Source organism: Sinohyriopsis cumingii, chromosome 11, assembly GCF_028554795.1.
Source record: "Sinohyriopsis cumingii isolate HCF-2022 chromosome 11, ASM2855479v2, whole genome shotgun sequence".
Classification (NCBI taxonomy): Eukaryota; Metazoa; Mollusca; class Bivalvia; order Unionida; family Unionidae; genus Sinohyriopsis; species Sinohyriopsis cumingii.
The window spans coordinates 101,593,857-101,618,306 of NC_142971.1; the positions used below are offsets into that span (position 1 = coordinate 101,593,857).

The following is a 24,450-nucleotide window of genomic DNA, read 5'->3' on the forward strand; positions in this document are numbered from 1 at the left end:
ATTGTTGGCCATCCGCTAGTAATTAATATATTGACATAGACTGACATTTGTATGTGGATGGTAAGTAAAATTCCACTTCTTTTCACTCAGAATTAAATCCTGTGGTTCCCAACTACCATATTATAGCAGGGTCAAATTTATAAATACAGTATAAATGGCATGAAGGGAAAATTATACATATATGCAACTTGTATTGATACAATAGAACTAGACTGATACAATTATAATTATTATGGAATAAAGGATTTGTCAAAATCGCTTTCATCTGAAGTAAGCAGAAGATATGTCAAGTAAATAAAAGACATGATAATCTTCTGATTATCAAGACCTTGGTAAACAAATTATCCAGATCAATAAGTAGCAATATTATCAAATAATCATGACAAATATATTTTGTATAACAAGGATTTTGAAGGTAATGGATTTGAAATAAAGAGAAAAAGTGCCAGACATGCCAGAGTTGATGATTTGAAAATCTTACTATTACTGAAGCATATCAGAAATAGTTTGATTTCTTGAAAGAAATGGTCTTATCTTGGAATCATGGAAACACATTTTGGCCTGTGGAGTACCAGTCCTTTTGAGGGACCCTTATAAATTACATACTGTAATTTGTTTTGTTTTAGTCTGGTGTTTATGTAGAATTAACTGTCTCCTAGAAATACACTCCTGACACAAGAATTGCTGCTGTCATTGTCAGTGGAACATCTGCAATGACCACAAAGCACCTAGTAAATATTTTGTGAGTAGCCTGTTCATCTAGCATTTTTTTTAGTGCCTTTAGTTTAATCATTCTAATTTTCCTCTATTGATTTACCCCAAAACCATGTTAAAAAATTATCAATTTACCACTCACTGGTGAAACTGGTAATCCAAACCTAAAAGATAAAAACTGGGTAGAGTATATAATTTTGTTTGATGTCAGATAATCCTCTCAGCTCTATAATTTTTAAACTGTCATCATATTATGTTTGATATCTCAGTTCATCTAGCATTATGAATATTTTGTAGGGTTTTTCTTAATTTGTGTTATCCCATTTATTCTATTCAGTTAAATGCCTGTCAGTTATTTCCTTGTATTTTCCATTTGCTATGCAAGTTTATTTCTTGTTTATATCCATCATTGGAATGTTAGCTTGTTCCTGTCATTGTTATTATGATCTTGTACTCTGCCAAATACTTTTTAAGGTTATTTTTTATCTAACTGAAAAGTGTACAATAGCAAGGATCATTCCGATGGGATCCAGTGCAATTAAAAGTGTACAGTGGCAAGGATCAGTCCAGTTGGATCTGGTCCAATTAAAAGTGCACAGTGGCAAGGATCAGTCCAGTTGGATCTGGTCCAGTTATAAGTGTACAATGGCAAGGATCAGTCCAGTTGGATCTGGTCCAGTTAAAAGTGTACAATGGTAAGGATCAGTCCAATTGGATCTGGTCCAGTTATAAGTGTATGGTGGCAAGGATCAGTCTAGTTGGATCTGGTCAAGAGTTTAAAACCTCCTTACATTAAGGATGGTTTTTATGATATTTCGAACAATACAATAAATTATGACCCTTTTGCTGCAGCAGCATTGCTAGGTATCATTGGCATCGTAGTAAGCTGTTCGTTTTTTACATTAGGTGGAAAGTTAATTCTTTTTTTAACTGATAATGCCAATTTATTATTGCTTGCATTAATTAGCAATGCTATCAAGAGGTTTTTATAGTGGTCCCCCTTTTGAATGGCCCCCCTGACCAGTGGCCACCAGCTTCTAATGGCCAGAATCCCTAGGCACCAACGAGTTTGTGTTCAAAAGTACCTCTCAAGAAAGGCTGCCCCTCTAACACAAGCAGCGGCTGGTATATTAGTACAAAAATGTAAAATGTTCCCCTCACAAATGGCCAATTTTTATTCAAATGTGTCTGGAACCAATAATTAATTCATATCGTAAGGTAAGTAAGCAATTATCTCTACCATCAATACCTGTCTCCCAATGTCAGGTTTCTGTTACTCAAAGAAGTGTTGGCTAAAGTACATATAACACCAAGATTAATATTATATCATTATCTATAAAAGCCGACGTTTACAGGAAATGGGCTCAGCAATGTTGTGATAGAGTTTTGGGTTTCACACATCTGTCAAGTTCTTCTCTTTGATAACTAGAACTGAACGTAATTGTCAAGATCATAACATGGTCAGCATAGGCTTAAATATGGATTTTGTGAATCAACACATAGAGAAACTGACCTTGAACAAAACAGGGTACCACAGAGAAATTAACCTTGAACAAAATAGGGTACCACAGAGAAAGTAGCTTTGAACAAAACAGGGTACCAGACAAAGACCAAAAAATCACATGACGATACATCTATTGCTTCCTTTATGAAGAAGGCATTTTGTTCACTCTACAAAACTTTCGTCTGCGTAATCAAATTGCATACAGTTAGCAACATCCAAATAAATCATTACCAAACATTAACGTGTCATCACATAAACGGAGACGTATTACTTTAGAAAAAAGTTCGTTATTCTACTTGGCAACATTTGGTGGGTGTGGAGGGGGGACTTGCAGAATATTTTTATGCAGAAAAGATTTGAATAAAACAATTTTATTTTGAAAGCCTCAAATAAATATCATAACCAATAAAGAGATTATTCAGCAGCAGTGGAAAAATGGAGCAAATAGAAAGAGAATTAATGTATGTAGAAAGATTTAAATGACGTTTTTTGATGGTTTTGCAATGTGCATGACAACAATACCCCTCACATATCACGCTTATGTCAAGAATAAGAACTATTAATGTACATTCAGTTGAAATAAGTCTATTCTTAAGACAAGAAGAACCTTTTAATAATTAATGTTACTTTTAAATGAAGATATTAAATGCTTTGAAGTATATAACTTTCTTACTACGTACATTACATATACTTCTCACAGAAAATTTAGTCCCCCTCTGGAAAGGCCACCCATCTTATAAAGCCACTTTCCCAGTGCAGAAGGGGTGGCCGTGTAAGAGAGTGGGCCACTGTAATTGTTAACTGAAAGAATATAAAGAGAAAAGGTCAAAAAAGGAAAGGAAATTATGCCAGCTTCAGCAGCCATGAGATGATTATAGACCATTCTTTATATGTTTCATGATCTACATGTTTTAAATCGTGTGATGATAAGACTTTCACCATTCACATCTGTCTTGTCTTCATAATTAATATTAATTTTCTTTTTCTTTTATTCTGATAAATTTATAATCTATCATTTGCATATTTTCGCAAACTTTTTTGTGTCAGTAACTGGTATTATATTCTTGATCACATTTGTATTTTTAGCAGTATGTATTCTTGATTAGCTGTACCAAATGACATTTTAAAATTGTTCTTGTACCAATAATGTTGTTCAATTTCATCACCATATCATTGGATAACAAACATTCTGTCACAGCCAATACCATAGTTTACACCTGAAATGTTATTACAATGTTTTTGTTGGAGTCATTGTCTCAGTTGCTTAGCATTAAGTCTTCTAACAATTTTTTCACAGTGTCTTGAGCAGAAGAAAAGAAAGTAAAAGATGTTCAGTTTTGTACTTGGCACGTAAAATATAAACATATAAAATCCAATACTTTGAGTTAGTCTAGATATTACTTCTTCTGTTAAACCGTTGCTATGAAAAAAGGAGGCCCATTCTATGTTTTTGTTGGCTGTAAAAACTGAATTTTGTTTTATCAGTCCTTTTTCTCCTGTACTCAACTGTTTCAGCTCCATAATTAGAATGTATTTTTTTATGCACTTACCCCACATCATCTGGTCTTCGTTCTTCAAAGCTCTGATGAACTGCTTAATAATGTTCTTCAGGGCCATTGTCAGTATGATAAGAATTTTTTCCACTAATATATCACCAGTCATAATCATGAAGAATATTAAAGTTATTCCAGATTATCTTTAATTGTTTTAGGTCTGTGTTGTTGCTTCTGGATTAGCAGTTTCAACATCAAGTTAGCATTAATGAACAAAAATATTTATTTGAAATAAGCATGATATCTGTATCTGGATTTCACTAACTCCGGTATACTTGGATCATATAAATGGCCAATAAGATATTCTACATAATGATGCTGCCATTCTTGCTGCCCAGTTTAACTGTTTTGACAAAATGTCATATCACATTGCACTGTCTATCAGTTCGTTGAATCATCATCATCATCATCAAATTATAAGGTGTAAATTATACAGCATATTAAGTGATTTTTACATAAAAATCATAATCTTTGTTGTATATTTTTATCATTTTATATATTTGAGCAGTATCTTTATTAACTGGAACTTTCATATGGAAAAAAAATGTTGTTTTTGGAATCTAAGTCCATTATTTATTTATTGAAAGTTATCAATTTTGCATCGGTGCTTTATTCATAGACTAAAAATGTCTGATATTATTTGTCATGTAAAATACTTTTAAGGTGAAAGTTTATGCTGTGCACTTAAAGTAATTTAGGCAGTACTTTTTCTGTAAATTTGCATTATTTCCTGAGTTCTTTAAAGTTCTTTTGGTGTTTTCTTAAATATAAAGGCTACCACTAAAAAAAGGGTTGAAATGAGGGTGATAAAAAGTTTGGTTGTGTGGCAAACCTGATATGGGCAGTAGGGTCATGGTGGACTGTGATTGGTGACCTTGAATTTTTTAAAATTTTATTTTTAGCTCTACTGGTCCAAGACCAGGAGAGTTTATGGGATTGCCATTTTCAAAATATTGTTATCACTACTCCACTTGAATGGATGAGCCTATCAATATGAGGGTTTCACTAAAAAGACTTCTTAATGATGTCTGCTAGTTTGTAATTGAAAGTTGTGCCGATCTGATGACAGTATGGCCACCATGATAGCCATCTTGAAAATCTTGTTATTGCTTCTCCACATGAACAGATAGTCATATCAATATGGGGTTTTCACCAGAAGTCTTCTTATTATGTCTAGTTGGGTCTAAATGAAAATGGTAAAGCTAGGACTTTCAATATGGCCACCGCAGGGGACATCTTGAAAATCTTGTTTGCCACTTCTCTGGAATGGATGGTTATATCAGTATGGGGTTTCACTTAAAGACCTTTTATGATGTCTACTTTGACCTAATTGAAAACGGTGTTAATCTTAATTCCAATATAGCCTTTAAAGCAGCCATCTTCAAAATCTTGTTATTGCTATTTCTACAAAATGGAAAATCGTAATGACATGAGGTTTTCACCAGAAGATTTATTATTCATAACTGATCCTAAATAGAAATGGTTCTCTTCAGAGATCTAATATGGCCACATTAGCAACCACCTTGAAAATCTTGTTGTTGCTGCTCCTCCTGAATGTATGGTCATATCAACATAGAGTTTCACTGAAAGACTTTTATCTGATGTCTTCTTGGTCCTACATTAAAATGGTGTCAGCATCATTGGAAAGTCAGATCAGTATTAGGTTTTCACTAGAAGATTTTTTAAGATCTGTGGTTGGTACTAGCTGAAAATGGTACCAATTTGAAATACGATATGGCCACTCAGGTAGCCACTTTGAAAATCTTGTTATTGCTAATCCTAAATGGAAAGTCATATTGACATGCAGTTTTCACTAGAAGGCTTATTATGATATATAGTTTGTCCTGAATGAAAATGGTCCTGATCTGACCTCAAATATGCTGCCACAATGAACATATGGAAAATCTTTTCACTAATTTCCTGAGCGGATGGTTCTAATGGTGTCTAATTCTAATGGTGTCTAGTTTGTCCTAAATGAAAGTGATGCTGATCTTAGAAAATAAAATGAAAATGGAGGCAAGCAGTAATTTATTTAATCTCACTCTAAACGTTAATACAGTAAACCTATAATTATATAACTGTAATTCCTATTTAAAAGTAGGTATGGTTAGGGATGTACTTGTGAAATTATAATGTACTTCATTATCAGTTGGTCTGACTGTAAAGTGATATGTTCCATGTCTTCTATGGACAGGATTATAATGTCTTATTGTAGGTATGTTACATATTGTCAGTGATGTACATCATAATAACTGATATATGCAGTGTTGCACCTTGAGCATGCATAGGTGACTTTTTGCTACCCCAAACTGCCAATGTCCCATATATTTAACAACTTACAATATCTTGATCATTATAGGGGAAAAGAGGTACATAAAATGTTGTCTTGACAGTTCAACCAAGATGCAGCTCTGTTTATCTTAGAAGTAATATCATTCTAAATGATGTTTACTGTATAATCCAACATGATTTTGGGAGATAAACTCAAATGGTAATCTTTTACAGCCATATGTATTCTTGAATCAAACTAAATATAGAGTTTGGGGGAACAAAGTTATAAAATGATATGTCAAGCCAAACAAATTCACTACAAAAGAGTACTGGATGAAAACCAAAATAACCCGAAAGCTATCTGGAAAGTGTTTACAGGGTCTGAAACATGCAAATGTAAAAGTAAAACTGAAATTTTATCTCTCAGTCATGAGGGCATTTATACTGATAATCCAACTGATATCTCAAATATTTTTAACTTTTTTATTCAAATTGCTGAAAAATTTAAAGAACCCAGAACATCATCTGATCATCTGGAACTCGAACATTTTTGAGCTAAAAAAAATACCAATCAAAAGTTTGAAATTCCTGAAATGAGTCCAGAATTTGTGTTGAAATATGTATAAAAAATGGATGATTGTAAAGCTACAGGACTTGATATGATTGGACCAAGGCTACTAAAGGTAGCTGCACCTGCAATTGTAGTGAGTATAGCTTTCATTTGCAATGAAAGTATTAAGTCAAATAAATTTCCACAAAGTTAACATGGAAAACTGCCAAGGTTACACCATTGCATAATGCAGGAACAAAAGATGATGTAAATAACTACAGACCTATCTATATCCTTCCTTATCTCTCCATATTACTAGAAAAACATGTACATGATTATTTTCTCAACTATTTGAACACTTATGATCTTATTCATGATAATCAATCTGGCTTTTGCCAGAATCACACCTGTGAAACTGCATTTGTATCATTGATTGATAAATGACTGAAAGCATTAGAACAAGGAGAAATGGTAGGCACTATAATGGAAGATTTTCATAAAGCTTTTAATCTTGTAGACCATGAAATTTTGCTTGAAAAACTAAATATCTCAATGCAGTGAAAACTCCCTAAACTGGTTTACTTCTAGCTTAACTGATAGAGTGCAAAAGTATCTTTCAGTGTTCAACTTTCTGAAAATAAAAATATTAATTGTGGAGTACCACAGGGCTCTATACTTGGACCTCTCTTATTCATTCTCTTTATCAACAATTTACCTTTTAACATTGAAACCTAAATTTCTTCCACTGACCTCTATACTGGTTTTACTACACTGTCTGTTTTATGGACAAAACCAAAACGGTACTTGAAAATTACTTACAAGATGCTCTCAACAGACTTCAAGTATGGTGCAAGGAAAACAGTATGATCATTATTACAGAAAAAACAAAAGCCCTACTAGTTAGAACACAACAAAAACGAGCAATGCTTAAGATAGCGACAAACTCCAGGTTCTATTTGACAACGTGAGCCTTAATATGACCTCTCAAGATAGAATTCTTGGTGTATTCGTGATAACAATCTTACTTGGTCTATTCACATTAAACATGTTTCAAAAAAGGTTAATTCTTATCTTTGGCTACTGAGGAAAATCAAAACATACACTCCTCTTCAGTATAGGGTCATCTCTTATAAAAGTTATATTTCAGCCATATCTGGACTACTGTAATGTAATTTGGGGTAATACCTCTAATTCAAACATAACAATACTTTTAAGACTCCAAAAGAGGGCTTGCCATTTAATTCTAGATCAATGTATAGACAGTTTCCAGGATGCAATGAATAATTTAAAAGTTTTAACAATACATCAAAGAATATTTCTTAGAGAGACCAAATTGATGTATAAAATATCCATAAAAGACTGATGTATAAAATATCCATAAAAGACATTCCTGTCTATCTAAGCAATATAGTTCACCAAAGAGATGCTGATGGCACTCCAAATTTAAGGTCCATAAGAAGTAAAAATTACAATATACCAAGGCCAAAGAAGGAATTGTTTAAAAAAGGTTTTCAATATATTGGTCATGTGGTATGGAACAACATTCCCAGTGACATAAGGCAGGCTCCTAGCATTTCTTCTTTTCATAATCAATGTCTTAAATGGATGAAATCTTGAGAAATGTGAACAGTTCTAATACAAAAAATACTGCCTGCTTTTCTGTATTTTTTTGCATCATTTTCATAGTTGAATTTTTCAATGCAGGATGATATTTTATGTTTTATATATGTTTATGTTTTCACAGATGCCTGTGCACGTGTTTCAGGCTTGATACTTTGAATTTTAAACTTAATTATTTAATGTCAGATTCTTCACATCATGTTGTATATATTGTACATAATAGATAGAAGGCCTCATGGTAGATAAGTTCTGTAACTAAATGAGTTACCTTCTCTAAATAAACAAAGTCTTTATTATAGCCACTGGCTACATGTTGTTATCCAGTTATTGAGAGTAAAGAATGGATTATGGCAATAATGATTCTTTCAAGTATACTATAATATTCTTTTTTCTTCAGGTCATTGCTGATTTTAAAGATGTGGATGTCAAAGTTTATCTAGCTTCATGTAAAGGTTTGTATACAGAAAAACAGTTATGTTTTAGAACCAAGTACACCAGTATAGCAACCTGGCAAATATACACTTCATGTTAGTAGTAAATAACATTTACAGTAAAGATTGTTTATAATGTTTCACATGGGACTAGGATCTTTTACAAAGTTATAACCATGAAATGTTACATCCAAAGTCATGTTGTTTTGGGGGATTTAAATTGTTTGTGTATCTATCCATGTTGATGACATTGGATATACTTGTAGTAAACAGTTTATACTGGTATGATTACTGTCAAAACTTGTATGTAATGGTAATTTCAAACAGCATACATTTTATAAAACTACATTTTGTCATGATAGCAAAAAAAAATAAACTAATACATTTTACAATTGGATGAAAGTGCAAACATATATGTACCAGCCAGTAATTGTAAAAAGAAAAAAACTTTTATGTGAAATTGTTTTTCAATAATTTTGTTTCTTCATATTGATCACTAATTTTCACAGACAGTTTCCACAAGGTAAAATAAATTTATATTGCAATTGTTTTTATCACAGCTGTAACATTGGCACAGTCAGAATTATCATAACCAAGAAATCAACATCCTTGTTACCAAACCCAAGTAGGTGTCACACCATAGCAACAAGGGTAATATCATCAGCAATAATATCACTGTTATGACATCTCTTTGCTTACTAAACCCTGCCACAGCAAAACATTTTGCAACATATTCTTTGGAAACATCATACCATGCATGATAACTCATACAGAATGTGGACAGTACATTTCATGCTGGGGTTTTTTTAAGGTCCATTAAGTATCTTTGTATTAAAGCACATTGATACTTGGATTTCTTGTCATAACTGTCTTTGTTTGTTTGTTTCTCAGGATATATTTTTTTTCTCCTTTTTCTGACCAGCAGATTTTCAACTATTTTCACAGCAGTTAGAATTCAAAGTAATGAGAGATTTACTTAAAGCTGTACTTAATTAGTAAATTTACAGGCATAAAATGATATTGAAGGATTTTTCCAAATTCTTCAGTCAAAAAGTACAAAATAGAAACATTTTTCTTTTTCTTTTTAATCACTTAATTGCATTGAACCAGGAACCTGTAATTCTAAAGTTCTGATTATGAATGAGGTGTGATTATCATGCCTTTGTTACCTGGTGTCTTTGTAAAGCATAAGAAGGTGTGGTTTATATAATGATTATGAATGAGGTGTGATTAACATGCCTTTGTTACCTGATGTCTTTCTAAAGCATAAGAAGGTGTGGTTTATATAATGATTATGAATGAGGTATGATTAACATGCCTTTGTTACCTGGTGTCTTTGTAAAGCATAAGAAGGTGTGGTTTATATAATGATTATGAATGAGGTGTGATTAACATGCCTTTGTTACCTGGTGTCTTTGTAAAGCGTAAGAAGGTGTGGTTTATATAATGATTATGTCCATCTGTCTGTTACTAAGTTTTTCAGTTTTGATGAGAGTTTTTTATCTCTGTTATCATATTTTTACTCATATGTAGATTAAGTGAAATTCATCTTTCTTACAGCTGGAATCAGAGAAATGTTTGCAGTTACAAAGTTTTATGACCACGTCAGCAGGGAAAGTATTTTTGTGACACTTCATGATGCAGTTTTACATGCCCAGCATGAGAATCAGAGTCGGAGAGATGTTCAGGTATTTCAGCTTGGAAATGGCTTTTTGTATGTATTTAGCATCAGCAGTCTGATAAAAGTGGCGCTCTACAGTTTCGCATTTTTGCATAGGGTTAGAATTTTAAAGACAAATATTTTCCCTGGCTTTCCTCACTGGTTATACTGGCTATTTAAAAAAGACCATGTATATCTTAGGTATAATTCAAAGAACCTTTAATTCCCTTTATTTTGATGTATGATTGATGGGTGTAATATGGGTTATAGAGTATACAGCTTTTTTTCCTTTTTATATATTTGGTAATTCATTCATTGCACTTTCAGAAGCTGGTATTGTCTAGTCTAGCAAAATTCATTTTCCCTATTTTAATAGCTGCTATGCTTAGTGTACTTTAGTCTAATTCAGACTGATTTTTTTAGCACAAGGGAGCAGTCATTTGAGTTAGCAGTGTGCTTAGATCATGTACAATTTCCAAAAGTACAATATCCAAAGAAATATCATCCACATTACATTAATGTAGCTTAGAGGTATGCAAACATTCTCTCCACTGTGCATGTTTTAAATGCAAACAACTTCACCTTACATACGTCACTCTCTCAAAAGTACATTATAATTGGTGAGCGCCCCCAAAGTTGGAATTTTCTTTCCTTTAATTATTTTTATATGTGACATACTTTTTAAGTACTCTGGATAGTGTTTGAAAACACTGGCAGTGATTACTTTCGCTGATTCCCAGAAGATGTATGTAATAAATAAAGCAGACGTGGTTTAACTTCTTTCATTGTCTAGCAGTAGTCACCAGTTTAAAGCATGTTTATCAAATAGGCTTCTGCTGGCACATGGTTAAATTGTTCTGATACTGAGTTTGTTTTAGGATGCTGTGTCAGTACTTTTGTTCCATACTCCTGAAAATTTCTTGATTGATTTTTCTGTATTTATCAATGTAAGACATCCACTGAAATTGTTAACAGGATAGACTCAAATCTGCCACCACATAATGGACAGGAAGATCAGGGTCTATGTTGTTTAGTTAAGGATGGAAGGTATAGTTATATCAACCAAAGAGATTTGTTCAAACAAAATTGCATGAGAAGAGAAATTCTGTGTGATTGAAACAGTGAATAAAATGTTGCTGTCACAGTACCAAGTTTATATATGATAGCCCAAAATGCTGACATCATAGGTGAGACATATAATTATTGAAATAAGACATTTTGTCTCATTGCTACAAAAAAAAAAAAACATTTCTCAAGAGAATGCTAAAATATTTTTCAGTGGTAGCTTGAAATACTAATTTTTTTATCCTTTGCTACTTATGAGAGTTTGTTACTAACTTATTGCAGAGCTATCATAGAAACGAGTTGCTAGGGAACACTACTGTGGTTACAAAGGATAGAAATATGAGTGGGGCAAAAACAGTGAATGAGATTAGAATAGTGAAGGACTCTATAATGTTTATTGATCCTGAGTACATCCAGCCATAGAAAATTCCTCTAAGCAGGAAGGTATCTAGATATTCAAAAACAACATGTGGCAGCTACAAAGTTTGTTGGAGGAAAGAGCTGAAAAAGAAATCTAAAGAAATAAAGAAAAGACTAGGAAAGAAGAGGATACAAGTTGAAAAGAAGGAAATCAAAAGAAAGCTCATCTATTTGTTAGAGAATAAATAACAAGTGTTGAGGAAAAAATCAGATGTTAACACATAATTGTTCAGCACAGGAATTGCAGAAAGATGGAATTGCTGTCAAAATAAATTTTAAAAAGTAGATATAAAGGGAGCATGTTTAGCACAAATGATATTTGACACAACTGCAAGGATTTCTGAAAGTTTTTGAACAGAGATAGACAATGCAGGAAACACTCAGAGAAAGGTAAATCAGGAGAAGAAATTTTAAGGACAGACAGTGGTGAGAAGACAAAAAAGTCAAAGTTGTTACTCTGGTTCAACTTTAAACTTTAAACATGGACAATCCAAATATTCTCTCCACCTCATCAGTTGAACTGTGGGTCATGAAAAGGATTTTGAGTTTTTTAAAATCAGTTTGGTGTTATTTTTCTATCAGTTTGGTATTATTTTTCTATCATTTTGGTATTACTTTTTTATCAGTTTGGTGTTTTTAAAAATCAGTTTGTTAATATTTTTCTGTAAGTTTCAAGTTTAATTATCAGTTCTCTTTCAGTTGAAACTTCTTGTCATTTGATGTGCTGTTAACTAAACAATAAACAGGGCACCTGTGGTCATGGAAATCCTGGAAAAGTTTATAAATTACAGAAAGGCATGTAGATGCCTTGAAAAGTTTTGAAATTTTCATAAGTCTTTCAAAGTATTGGAACAGTCTTAGAATTCTGTCATTTCTGAGTTATCTGATTGCATTTTCATTAACTGAAACAATAGCTTTTTTGACCTACATAACTTTGATAATAGATTTGTTAGAGTAGGCTCCCCTGAAACTTCAGTCAGACTACATCCAGGGATCTTACTGCCATTCAAAATCATTGTACTCATGGCACTTGAAAAAGAAGGATTGCACTGAAAGTAAAATGACTAAAAATATGATGTTTTTGTGGTAAAATTATGTGTTGGGTAAGTATTAGGAGAAGCAAATTTATGTATTAGGTACTCTTGAAATTATTAAAAATGTCTTGGAAAAGTTTTGGAAAGTCATGGAATTACATTTTTTATAGATTGCAAGAGCCCTGAGTAAATACCTGTATTGATTAGTGTTGAATTGATCATTTGCTTACCTTTACTTCAGGGTCAGCAAGCTATGCGTTTTGTTTGCTTAGTGTTTGCTGTGTTTCAAAGAGAATTAAAACTTTATCCGACCATAAATATGAAATTTGAAAAAGCTCTTCAGTCATTTGAATTGATGATTAGATAATTTGGTTATAAATAATTGAGAAAAAACACAACATATGGCTTTAAACTGTATGTTTGAGAGTTTTTCTAGACTTAAATTATCATGTAACTAAATTAAACAATTTTTGACAAGTGTTACAGTAATAATGATTTAATGTTGAGGATAATGTGGATGTTGATAAGCATTATCTGTCTGTTTTGTTATATGACTGACAGCTTAACCATATGTATTCTCAGTTTTCATGGTAACCTCCATTTGCATTAAGATCTTAGATTGGTGTACTTACCATCCTGTAAGTTTGTCAATTTTTTTGTGAACTAGTATTTTGAATATTGAATTTAATAGTACTGTTGTATAATAAAAGGATTCAGCACTTAACTGGTATATTTTCAAAACAAAATTACTATATGCTGAATTATTCTATACTATATTATTCTATATTATGGACAGCTATTGTCAAAATAAGAGTGTCAGTCATGTAGTTACAAGTTTTTAAGCACATAGATTTGAATTACTATATAAACTGGTCTGTAAGTCGGTCATACCGCATGCAATATAGACCCTGATCTGCTGTCATATAATGTGCTAGCAGATTGAGGTCCATGTTGTTTTTTCTACTGATTCTTTCTAACAAAAATGCATCAGTTCAAAAAATCTGCCAGTACAGTTGGATCGGACTTCATCCATGAGTATATACAGTACTCAGATTTAAAACTATCTGATTATCCAATGAGTAAACAGTACTCAGATTTAAAACTGATTATCCCACAATTAAACAGTACTCAGATTTAAAACTGTCTGATTGTCCAAGAATAAACAGTACTCAGATTTAAAACTAATTATCCCACAACTAAACAAGACTCCAATTTAAAACTGATTATCCCACAATTAAACAAGACTAAGATTTAAAACTATCTGATTATCCAGTGAATAAACAGTATTCATATTTAAAACTGTCTGATTATCCCACAATGAAACAGTACTCAGATTAAAAACTGATTATCCCACAATTAAACAAGACTCCAATTTAAAACTATCTGATTATCCAATGAATAAACAGTACTCAGATTTAAAACTGTCTGATTATCCCACAGTGAAACAATACTCAGATTTAAAACTGATTATCCCACAATTAAACAAGACTTAGATTTAAAACTGTCTGATTATCCCACAGTGAAACAGTACTCAGATTTAAAACTGATTATCCCACAATTAAACAAGACTCAGATTTAAAACTATCAGATTATCCAATGATTAAACAGTACTCAGCTTTAAAACTGTCTGATTATCCCACAATTAAACAGTACTCAGATTTTAAACTGATTATCCCACAATTAAACAAGACTCAGATTTTAAACCGTCTGATTATCCCACAGTTAATTAGTAAACAGATTAACTGTCTGATTACCCCACAATTAAACAGTGCTCAGATTTAAAACTGTCTGATTATCCCACAATTAAACAAGACTCAGATTTAAAACTGCCTGATTGTCCCACAATTAAACACTACTCAGATTTAAAACTGTCTGATTATCCCACAATTAAACAGTACTCAGATTTTAATCTGTCTGATTATCCCTCGATTAAACATTGATTTAAAACTGTCTGATTATCCCTTGATTACAATAAGTTATTTCCTTTAGCTCAGATTGTCTTGTACTATTGAATGTAGTCATGTACAACGTAAACAATGAACTTTAGTGACACTATGAGATGGTAGATCAGAGTCTCAGCTGCTTGTTGGGTTGATGTTCATCTCACAAAGATGAACAGAGAATTTAGATGTGATTGGGGTATTATGAAGTTGTGCTTAACATTAGAAGGTGAGAGGGAAACAGGATGGGGTATTTTTCTTCACTGCAGATTTTTATTTATAAACATTTGAAAGAATGTTTTGCCCAAAGAAAATTGGCCTACCCAGTCTTAATGGAAACTCAATTTGGCATTTTGGTCTGTCTATATGTCCATCCATTTATACCTCATTATTTTTTTATGTGGTCAGTTTCTTAAGTAAAGTTGGTCACTGATGCCTGTTGATTAGTATGTGAATACATCTCGACATGTGTAGCACTAATTTACCAAAATCTTTGGAGTGCACTGGACATACATTCTTTTTCTTATATTTAGGTCAAATATTTGAGGTGAAGAAATTGATTAATTATTTGATTAATGTTAACAAATTATTCTTATACATGTAATACAATGTTTTTTCAAGTTTTTTTTCTTTTAATATGAGTTGAAATACTTACAAAAGTATTCATTAGAATTTTGTTAATTTCAACATATGTGTTTTATCTTGTGTATTGTAGAATACTGCTGTGAATGGGATAACACAGGATTTAGTGGACACTGCTAATGAAGATGGCCATGATGGCAAAGACAGTGTGATCCATATTAGTTCTAACCTCCAACCAGTGAGTTATCTTATTAGTACAGTACACTCTGTTTATAATGATATCAATTAACACAAAAAATATTGGAATTCCAAAGCACATCACAAGGTCTCTAATAATGTGTTATGGAATATTTTACTTTGTTTATGATGAAACTTGGATATAACACATGATTTTAGGGTACATTGGACTTTTAATTGGAGTTAACTTTGTTTCATCATTCTAGGTTTAAGTTACTGTAATTAGTGCACACTAGATATTGAACTTCATTTACTGTAATCCAAGGATTGTGGGTCAAGTACCCTCTCCCCCCCAAGGCCATCCCTGGTCACTGGCCTCTGTGTTTCCTTGGCAAAGGCACTTAGCTCCCCTTTCCTCAGTAGATTTTAAGCCTCTGATGTGTTATAAGTGCCATTAAAATACTAACCAGTAGGTAGCCAGTGTTTCTCAATAACATTGGGACCTTGCATTTAATAAGCGAGTAATAGAATCTCAATTAGTGCATAATACACATTAAATGTTATGTATCTGCTTAAATAGTAAATTATCCCAGCTGTGTCATATAATTATCATTTATCCCATTTCATCTGTAATTAATGTGGACTCTAACATGGCATAACAAGCAGTATATCACATGTATAAAGATGATGTTCAGAGGTCACATGATTATTGTATAGCCTCTGTCTGGAATCTTTAAAATGACATAACAAGTAATGTAGCACATGTATATAAATGACATTCATAAGTCACATGAATGTTTGGCATTAAAATAATAATGACATTTCTTTTTGAAGCAAAATTGGAAATCAGAATTTCTCATAAATCTTTAAATGTCTCACAGTCACTGATTCTGTCAAGACATTGTATACAAAATTCCTCTTGGACTTTCTGCAGCTTGTACACTGATCTCACTAAATAAAAAGTACGGTGCTGCAGAAAATGGATGAAAATGGTTGCTGTATCTTTACACATATACCTTGTATAACCTGCCAAGGCATATACCATGAAGAAATTCAGTAATCACATAAACAGTATTTATTATGCTCCTACCATGCTTATACCCTGCACAAACCTTAACATAAACTTGCATACCTAAAGAATAAGCAATTTTCTACTGTTGATATTGATCTGTTGTGGAATATGGTAGCATTACAGAAAAAGCAGTATTAACTTAAAAAGTGATTTTTAAAAAACCATTAAACAGAATTTGACTATCTTTTACAGTCTCCTGACATAAAGCACTGTAAGAGATACACATGATGCCGATTCACCTTACAGTTTGTCTGCTATTCCCCCAAAAAAGAGCCTTGAAAGAAATGAGGCGGATCTGTCATAAAAAATGCAGCTGCCAAAAATAAACACATGAAACATTTGAACAAGTTTATTTCCAAAAACCACTGAACAGACTTTTACCTTTGACAGAAAGCATAAAGGCCGTTCTTTTAGAACAAACAGTACTAATGCTGAATCAGATATGGGTGAAGATATTTTAAAAAAACTCAAAATTCTTGAAGCAGGTGTTTTCATAACATGAAGTCAACAGCATTAGAAGATAATTCTACCAAACCATCCTACTTATCCAGGTTTATTGGCTCACTGCTCTTGCATTGGCTATAAGGCAGATGTCAGCCAGTTGAATGCTCTCATGTCCTTGTATTTCTTACAAGGCTCAGGTTATCCAGACTTGCTCAACCATACTAGCAGTGGCTTAGGGCTGTTCCATAAGAACATAGATGGGACCAAGGGAAGACACTTTTGAAGTGGGGTACTCATTCATAGATGTTATTTAGAATTTTCTTATCATTTTAATATGAATTCTGTGCAGTCAAAGTGCCCAGGCATATATTTTTTTAAAACTGCCTTCCCATGGTGTATGTTTAAATGGAACAGCCTTTGGAATGATTGTATGCAAGCATCATATGTCAAAATGATTAATTTTAACACCACATTAATATGTAAAGTACAGGAACCGTAGTAATTTCAGCATAATGGTGGTTTCGTTTGTTTATCACTTTTTAAGTCAGTGTGTTTTAATTAGTCACAAGTTACTTTGATTTTCTTCATTTGCAGAACTCCAACGAAGCCTATGCATAAGACCTTTCTTACTATGGAAGGTAAGTCATCATTGCCCTGTTGCAATGCTATTCAGTTCTATGCTCAGTTCTAATGGCAGTGACTGTACAGCGTAACTTATAACTATAGATATTTATATATATAAATATATATATATATATATATATATATATATATATATATATATATATATATATATATATATATATATATATATATAGAGAGAGAGAGAGAGAGAGAGAGAGAGAGAGATGCTATGAATTCACATTACTTACTACATTTTCTGCTTGTTCTTGGATGGCCAAAAATAATTTTTCTGAAAAACAACAAAAGAATTTCATTCAGAATCTGAAAACAAATGAGGGCTGTTTCATTTAAACATATATGGTACCCAAAAAGGTAGTATTTTAAAAAAAATATATGCCAGGATACTTTGATTGCACAGAGTTCATATTAAAATGAAAAGAAAATTATAAATTGCATCTATGGGTGAGTACCCCACTTTAACAGTGCCTTCCCAGGGTCCCAGGTATGTTTTACTGGAACAGCCCTGAGCAAAAACTCATGCCTTTGCAACCAAGCCTACTTGTATGATGTGCCTGAAGTCACACAGGAAAGTAATCAGTTTACTTGAATGAAGTAGAAAATGTATCTGCCATGATTTAATCTGACCATTATCTACTAACCAGGATAATCTACATAAATATTACTCAGATTCGTCACAAAGTTTGTAATTAAATAAAAGCAAAATGAAATTAGAATGAAACTAAATTGTAATTTTACAGGTAGTTAAAGCAGTAATGTTTTTTGATAGGTTGGAAAGTAGAAGGTAAATATTACTGCAACAGAACTAATGAACTCACCTAGTTTGTTTGGTGTGGTGTCCATAAACAGAATCTTGTAGTCAGCGTAGCACATTTTCTTACTTCAGTCAGTATTAAATATAACAAATATAAGTTGTATTGAGCTGTAGTTTGATATTTTATGTTGTAAATACAGAACAGTAATAAATACACAAAGCAAAGAATAGGGCTTTTATTGACTGAAGTTCTGTAGATAAATGGTTTTATGGTTTATAGAAACTTTTTTTTTAATACAAAGGTTGAATAGATGATTATTTTTAGAACATACCATTCTGCTAAAATAGTTGTCTTTAAACACTGCTTCACAGTTGCAGCCCATGGTAATAAAGAATTTAGTGGCAAAATATTGGTAAATGCTCAAATGGTGAACACCAGAATGTCATTTTCATTACAGGTGACCAATTAGTTTTAAAGTTGTATGCAGAGCTGTTCAGGCCATTTGCAGCCATTTTCAGTGTAAATTATAGAGGTTCTTCTGTGACATGAAAAGCATTCCAGTGATCCCATTGTGATTAATCAACCTTGTTCTAGCCTATGTGGTCCAGATGTATTCATGACACTATTACGATGAAGTGGTGTGATTTGGATTTTTAACGTAGCTTTAACAATTTTTGCAGTCATATCACTAGGATGTCTGCAGTGTGGCAGTTTATAGTGATGTCTAGCACTGGGGCATCATGCCACAGACATGTAGCATGATGTCCCACCCAGGCACATTATCCTGACACTAACCTCTTAATGCTGAATGCCAAGCAAGGCAGCTGTTAGTACCATTTTTATAAGTCTTTGGTATGACTCGGCTGGGGATCAAACCCACAACTTCCCGCATCCAAGGTGGACATTCTAACCACTAGGCCACCAGAGCCATCCTATTACATTGAATGTATATCCATACACATTTTATTGCTGTTTTGTTACTATAGTGTTCTCTTTACTAGACTGTTGTTCAGGGAAGTCATAAATGTATACTGCATTTTAATCAAAGTTGTTTTATACTGAGGCATTTTTATGTTATGTGTTTAAGCTCGAATAAACAGTGACACAAGAAAGAATGAGAACAACAAGCTTTGAAAAATATAACAAATAATTTATTTCCCTGGAAAAATACTGTAACATTTTTTTTCAAATGTGAGAATTTACGGTTTCCAGAATCAAATCCAAAAATAATACAAGAATAATCCACAAATAAAAGTTTGAAGTCCTAATATCGAAATGTTCTAATGATTCCAAGATCAAGTCCTGATGAAGAATCCAAGATGGAAGGCGATGATGTATGATGTAGCCTGTACTGTGTTGACATCTACAGTACATTGTAGAAACATAATAATTAATTCTCCAGTCTTGGAAATCCAAATAAAATTTTCAAGAAATGTCCTGGTTCAAGAGTTCTGTATAAATACAATAATATTTTCAGAGAAACAAATTAATCTTCTAGAGTCCAAATAATCTGAAGAAAAATTAACATATAACTAAAAAAACCTCAAAATCGTCAATACTGCTTACAACAGAAGAAAACAACTTGATATCAAGTGTTTAAAAGCCTGGACTCTCTCTGAGATCTCACTGTCTAAACATCACTATTAATACTAAGTATTTCATGATTTCGGAAATGCCTAATTGCAAAATAGAGGATCATGTGATTATGTTTACTTGTAAAAGTCACATAGCTCCTGTATGTCCTTGACAAGAACCAGTCATTTTACTCGGAGAAAAAGTTGTTTACTTGACCCTCAATCAAGGCCAGGAACTATGTCAAAAATAGAAACAAGTGTTTCTATTATTAGATGTTTTTGGAAACATTCAGGTCAAACTGAATTTTCTGGAAAATATCAAATTCCTAGTAAACAAAATTAAATTACATTAACATGTAAAGAAAATGAAAAGACTCCAAAACCCACAAACAATCAAATTAAATCAAACACAACTTAAATCAAATATAAATTAAATCAAATATATGTAACAGACATGTAACCCCAAAATTGCATTCTTTTACCTTGGATGTGTTATGCAAGAAATATTGCTGTATTGAGGGGCTTTATAGTGGAGGTTCACTGTACTACTAATAAACCACCACCACCACTACTACTACTATCACTACTACTGATACTGCTGATATTACTTATGTGGATTTTTTTCCTTCTCTTTCAGGAGTAATGGTTGAAATCTACCTGTGAAACCATGGCAGGATTATACCTTTGTATTACAGTTATTAAGCAGTGTGTTAATTGGAGATTATGTATTATTAACAATAATAATGTTACTGATTAAAAAGTAAAATTAACTTAGTTAATTAAGTAATCAAGTGGATATATATGCATTCATTTGCCAGGAGTATATGAATTGATGTTAGGAGATGACAGCTGTAAACTGTTGGTAACCAACAGTTGTACTAAGGTATTATATCCAGTGGATCAATTCCACCTTCACTTAAAAGTTTTTATGCATATGCTTTCATGTGTACATAATGTTCAAAACCTCGGCACAAATAAAATTGATATTTAATACTCAGGAATTTTAGATCCTTGAATAGCATGTAGATATTATATATGTACATGCAAATGCCTGTATTGTGATTAAAGCTAATGATGAATTGAGTCTATTCACATTTTGGAGCTATTGGTAGCTTTTTTGCTAGATTAATTGACACTTCTTCTAAGGGTTGAGGGTTCGATATCCACCCAGGTGAATTGCTTCATTGTGTCTTTGGAAAGGCACTAAGCTTCCATTTCGTTGGCATGATGTAACAATAATGTGTTGTAAATGCTGTAAAAATATCACAGCTGTTTATATTTGATGCATTTTGTTTAGAATGTTGAACAATAAATTTGGATGATCCTTGGTAGATTTTTCAAGTAATTTTATACATTCTTCAAAAGTATCTCAACAACTTTTGTAATGACTTTGATACATTTGACATGTATTTTTATGAGCATCTTACATTGTTCCTAGTTTTTTATGATCTGTTATGATATAGAAGTTTTTGTGTGAATTTTTTTCTCTCCATACTTCCTAATCCTGGTATATAGATTTTTGTAAATAACAGAATTTTATCTCACAAAGTACATAAACAGCACATATTTTGCTTTTTTCTTGAATTTCAGGTTATTTGTTCATATTTTGTTATTTTAAACCAGAGTGTTCCATGGAGCATTATATATATATATATATATATATATATATATATATATATATATATATATATATATATATATATATATCAGTGGCTTGTCCATGTGGCCCACGACTTTGAAGATGTTGGACCACCCTGTTCTAAACCACAAAGAATTTTTTTGTCACAAAGACCTTAAATATGGCTCATGCAGCCTTGAATGATCCTTGATTTTGAGAGGTTACCTTGAAAGTTCCTTGAGTTTTTTTTAAAAAAGTTGATTTTATACTTAAATGGTCTTGTTGAAGACGTCTTTGAATCTGTCCAAAAACACTTTGAATTTTTTAGAGGGAATTCAACATTGGGTGCATCAAATAAGACTTGATATATGTAGTTTCCCAGATGGAGAATTGTTCCTTTGTGGTATTAGTACACTAATTATGTTTTTTCTTCTACCATATAACCTATTTATGCATTGATAAGTCAAGTAACAGATGCAGAAGGTTTATTTTCCATGAGTAAATATTCTCCTTGAAAACTTTTATTCATCCATGAAAACTTCTGGAACAAAACCTCTGGGGCTGTATGAACCATATTTATTCAGAGGTCGAAAATTCACTCAATGAACTTAAAATGACAAGTGAAGATTTGTGGCATTCTGGTGAATTTTTCAGTAGTTCCCCATTCAGAAAGGATTCAGGGCTGATCATTGTTTTTCTTCAATGAAAAGTATGTTTTGTTGAAAGTCCTTACTTTTATAAGAGCTTAGTTTTCCTTTTGTTTCAGTCAAGCTCATGCAGGTGCTTCACTCTTTTATTCCTAATACAAATAAATTCTTATCATAAGGAGAGCAGACTGGTCACAGTTTGTCATTACATATGGCTACTATTAGAAAGGTAACAGAATAAGTTCTAAAAGCCATTATTTTACATAATCAAAATCAAGTCATCAGCATTGTCAGCTTTTCCATTTCCATAATGGCTGGTTGAGTTTTGAGTTAATTTTCGATGGGTAAAAACTTTAGTACTTGTATTTAGTACTGGCCTGATTGGATGAGTGGAGTTTTGGACATTTTTCAACCTTTGTATTTACTTCTGTTGCTACATCATTGAATCATCACAAATTTGTTTCAGTTCATCCTTGTTTCATTTTGACAGTATTTTTCTGACTAAATAAAATAGACAGAAATCATTGCTATTCAGACCAAAAATGTTGTAATATATTTATACCATTGCATATTTGTGCTAGTAAACTAATTTGTGCTTGTAACATAAGTGCTTTCCATTAAAGGGTTCACCTCTCCCTATATATAAACAGATCAACTCTTGTCTGCACTCAGTTTCAGCTTTGTATTTTCAATACCATTAAAATTGTGGTAAATGAGATTTAAAGGTTGAACTGTACCAGTATTTACTCCATTCAAGCATTATATCTGAACATGCACTCAGTTTGATGGGTTATGTCAATACAGTGCCTTGTCACCACAAAGAGAGCCAAATGCCAACATCCCAAGGTGTTGAGTTCACATCTTGCAAGTTGTTGGAGCTTATGCACATCTAGCTGACACATAAAGTGTAGATTCTGACATCCATAAATGATTTAAAACTTATGAAAGAAGAGAAATATTATTGATGCAAAACATTTTTGAAATGGAAAATACACAATCTTGCATGTTTCAATGCCACAGCCTTAATATTGCAACAAGCAATACATTTTCAAAGAATATGGTTATAACATTTGTTCCCTCATTAGATTTAAACAACTGGTGCAGTATTTCGGTGTCAGGTGTGAAATTATTATAGAAATACTTTGTTGGGGATGTGCTCAAGTAGAAAAGGTGTAACTTGTCATGGAGTAACCTTTTGAATATCCCCTCCCCTCTATTAATCTTGAATTGCATAGAGTATAATGAACCTTTCCCTTATCTTGTAGTCTCTTTCTCTGTACGCAAGTGCAATCTCATTTTATCAGTACTGTCGCAAATCTTAAAACTTTAACTCATGACAGGTAAAGAATCTTGAACTTGGATCTGATCATTTTTATTTATATCCACACCTAAAAGGCAGAATATATCATGTTAAGGTAACCATTTATCTGTCATTCTCATCTTTTCCTCATTTCATTTCTGCACAATCGCTAGAGCTCTTAACAGTGATTCATTGTGAAACTTTATAAATAGCTTGTATATTCGGGTTGGGATGAAGTCTATCAATTTTGGTGTCACTGACTGAAAGAATAAAAATAGTTTTTACACAATAACATAAGTTGTACTTTTCAGACCTGGACCAAAATTTGGGGATGACTTCCATTTGGGCTAATGAAAAAGCTTATCAATTTTGGGGTTAAAAAAGTTTGAGTTTAGGTCACAAGTCTAAGAAGAAAATAATATTATTTAGTCCAAGGTTGCATAGTTTGACTATTGGTTAAGGTCTTTAAGACATAATCAGTAGTCTCCATTCAAAAGAGCCCTTCAAGTGCCTGCAAAGAGGACTGTTAAACACAGGGTTAGGATATATTTCATCATTCATGTTTTGTTATTTTTAAAATATCTTCAAAACATTAAACTTTGTTGATTTGAATGAGATTTTGTTCTTTGATTACTTGTCTTTGACTATTTTGATTAAAGAATTATAACATTAAGAGGAATTCTTTCATTTTAGATGCTTAGTGTTTAATCCATAGGTAATCGCAGTTCTGCTTTTTTATATAAAAGAGTTGCTTCTTTTAATGCCATTTATATTAGTTATTTTAAAATATGTGGATAAATTGGACATCAGCAGACTTTTGAAGCTAAAAAGAACAAAACTATTATAACAGCAATATAACAAGAGTATTAACAACAAG

General features: G+C 32.3%; 1 protein-coding gene across 7 annotated transcripts in view; it reads left to right on the plus strand.

Moving 5' to 3' along the window:
- The window catches only part of LOC149789174 (prestin-like), a 223,794-nt gene extending 199,548 nt beyond the window's left edge, over window positions 1-24,246 (plus strand). For all 7 annotated transcript variants that reach the window (XM_089975301.1, XM_089975304.1, XM_089975302.1 and 4 more), the window contains 5 exons: window positions 8,610-8,664; window positions 10,204-10,331; window positions 15,478-15,582; window positions 17,632-17,675; window positions 20,646-24,246. In XM_089975301.1, the coding sequence (XP_089831427.1) occupies window positions 8,610-8,664; window positions 10,204-10,331; window positions 15,478-15,582; window positions 17,632-17,655 (312 nt within the window). In that variant the 3' untranslated portion in view covers window positions 17,656-17,675; window positions 20,646-24,246. The remainder of the gene's footprint in view (window positions 1-8,609; window positions 8,665-10,203; window positions 10,332-15,477; window positions 15,583-17,631; window positions 17,676-20,645) is intronic.
- The last annotated feature ends 204 nt before the right edge of the window (window positions 24,247-24,450 follow it).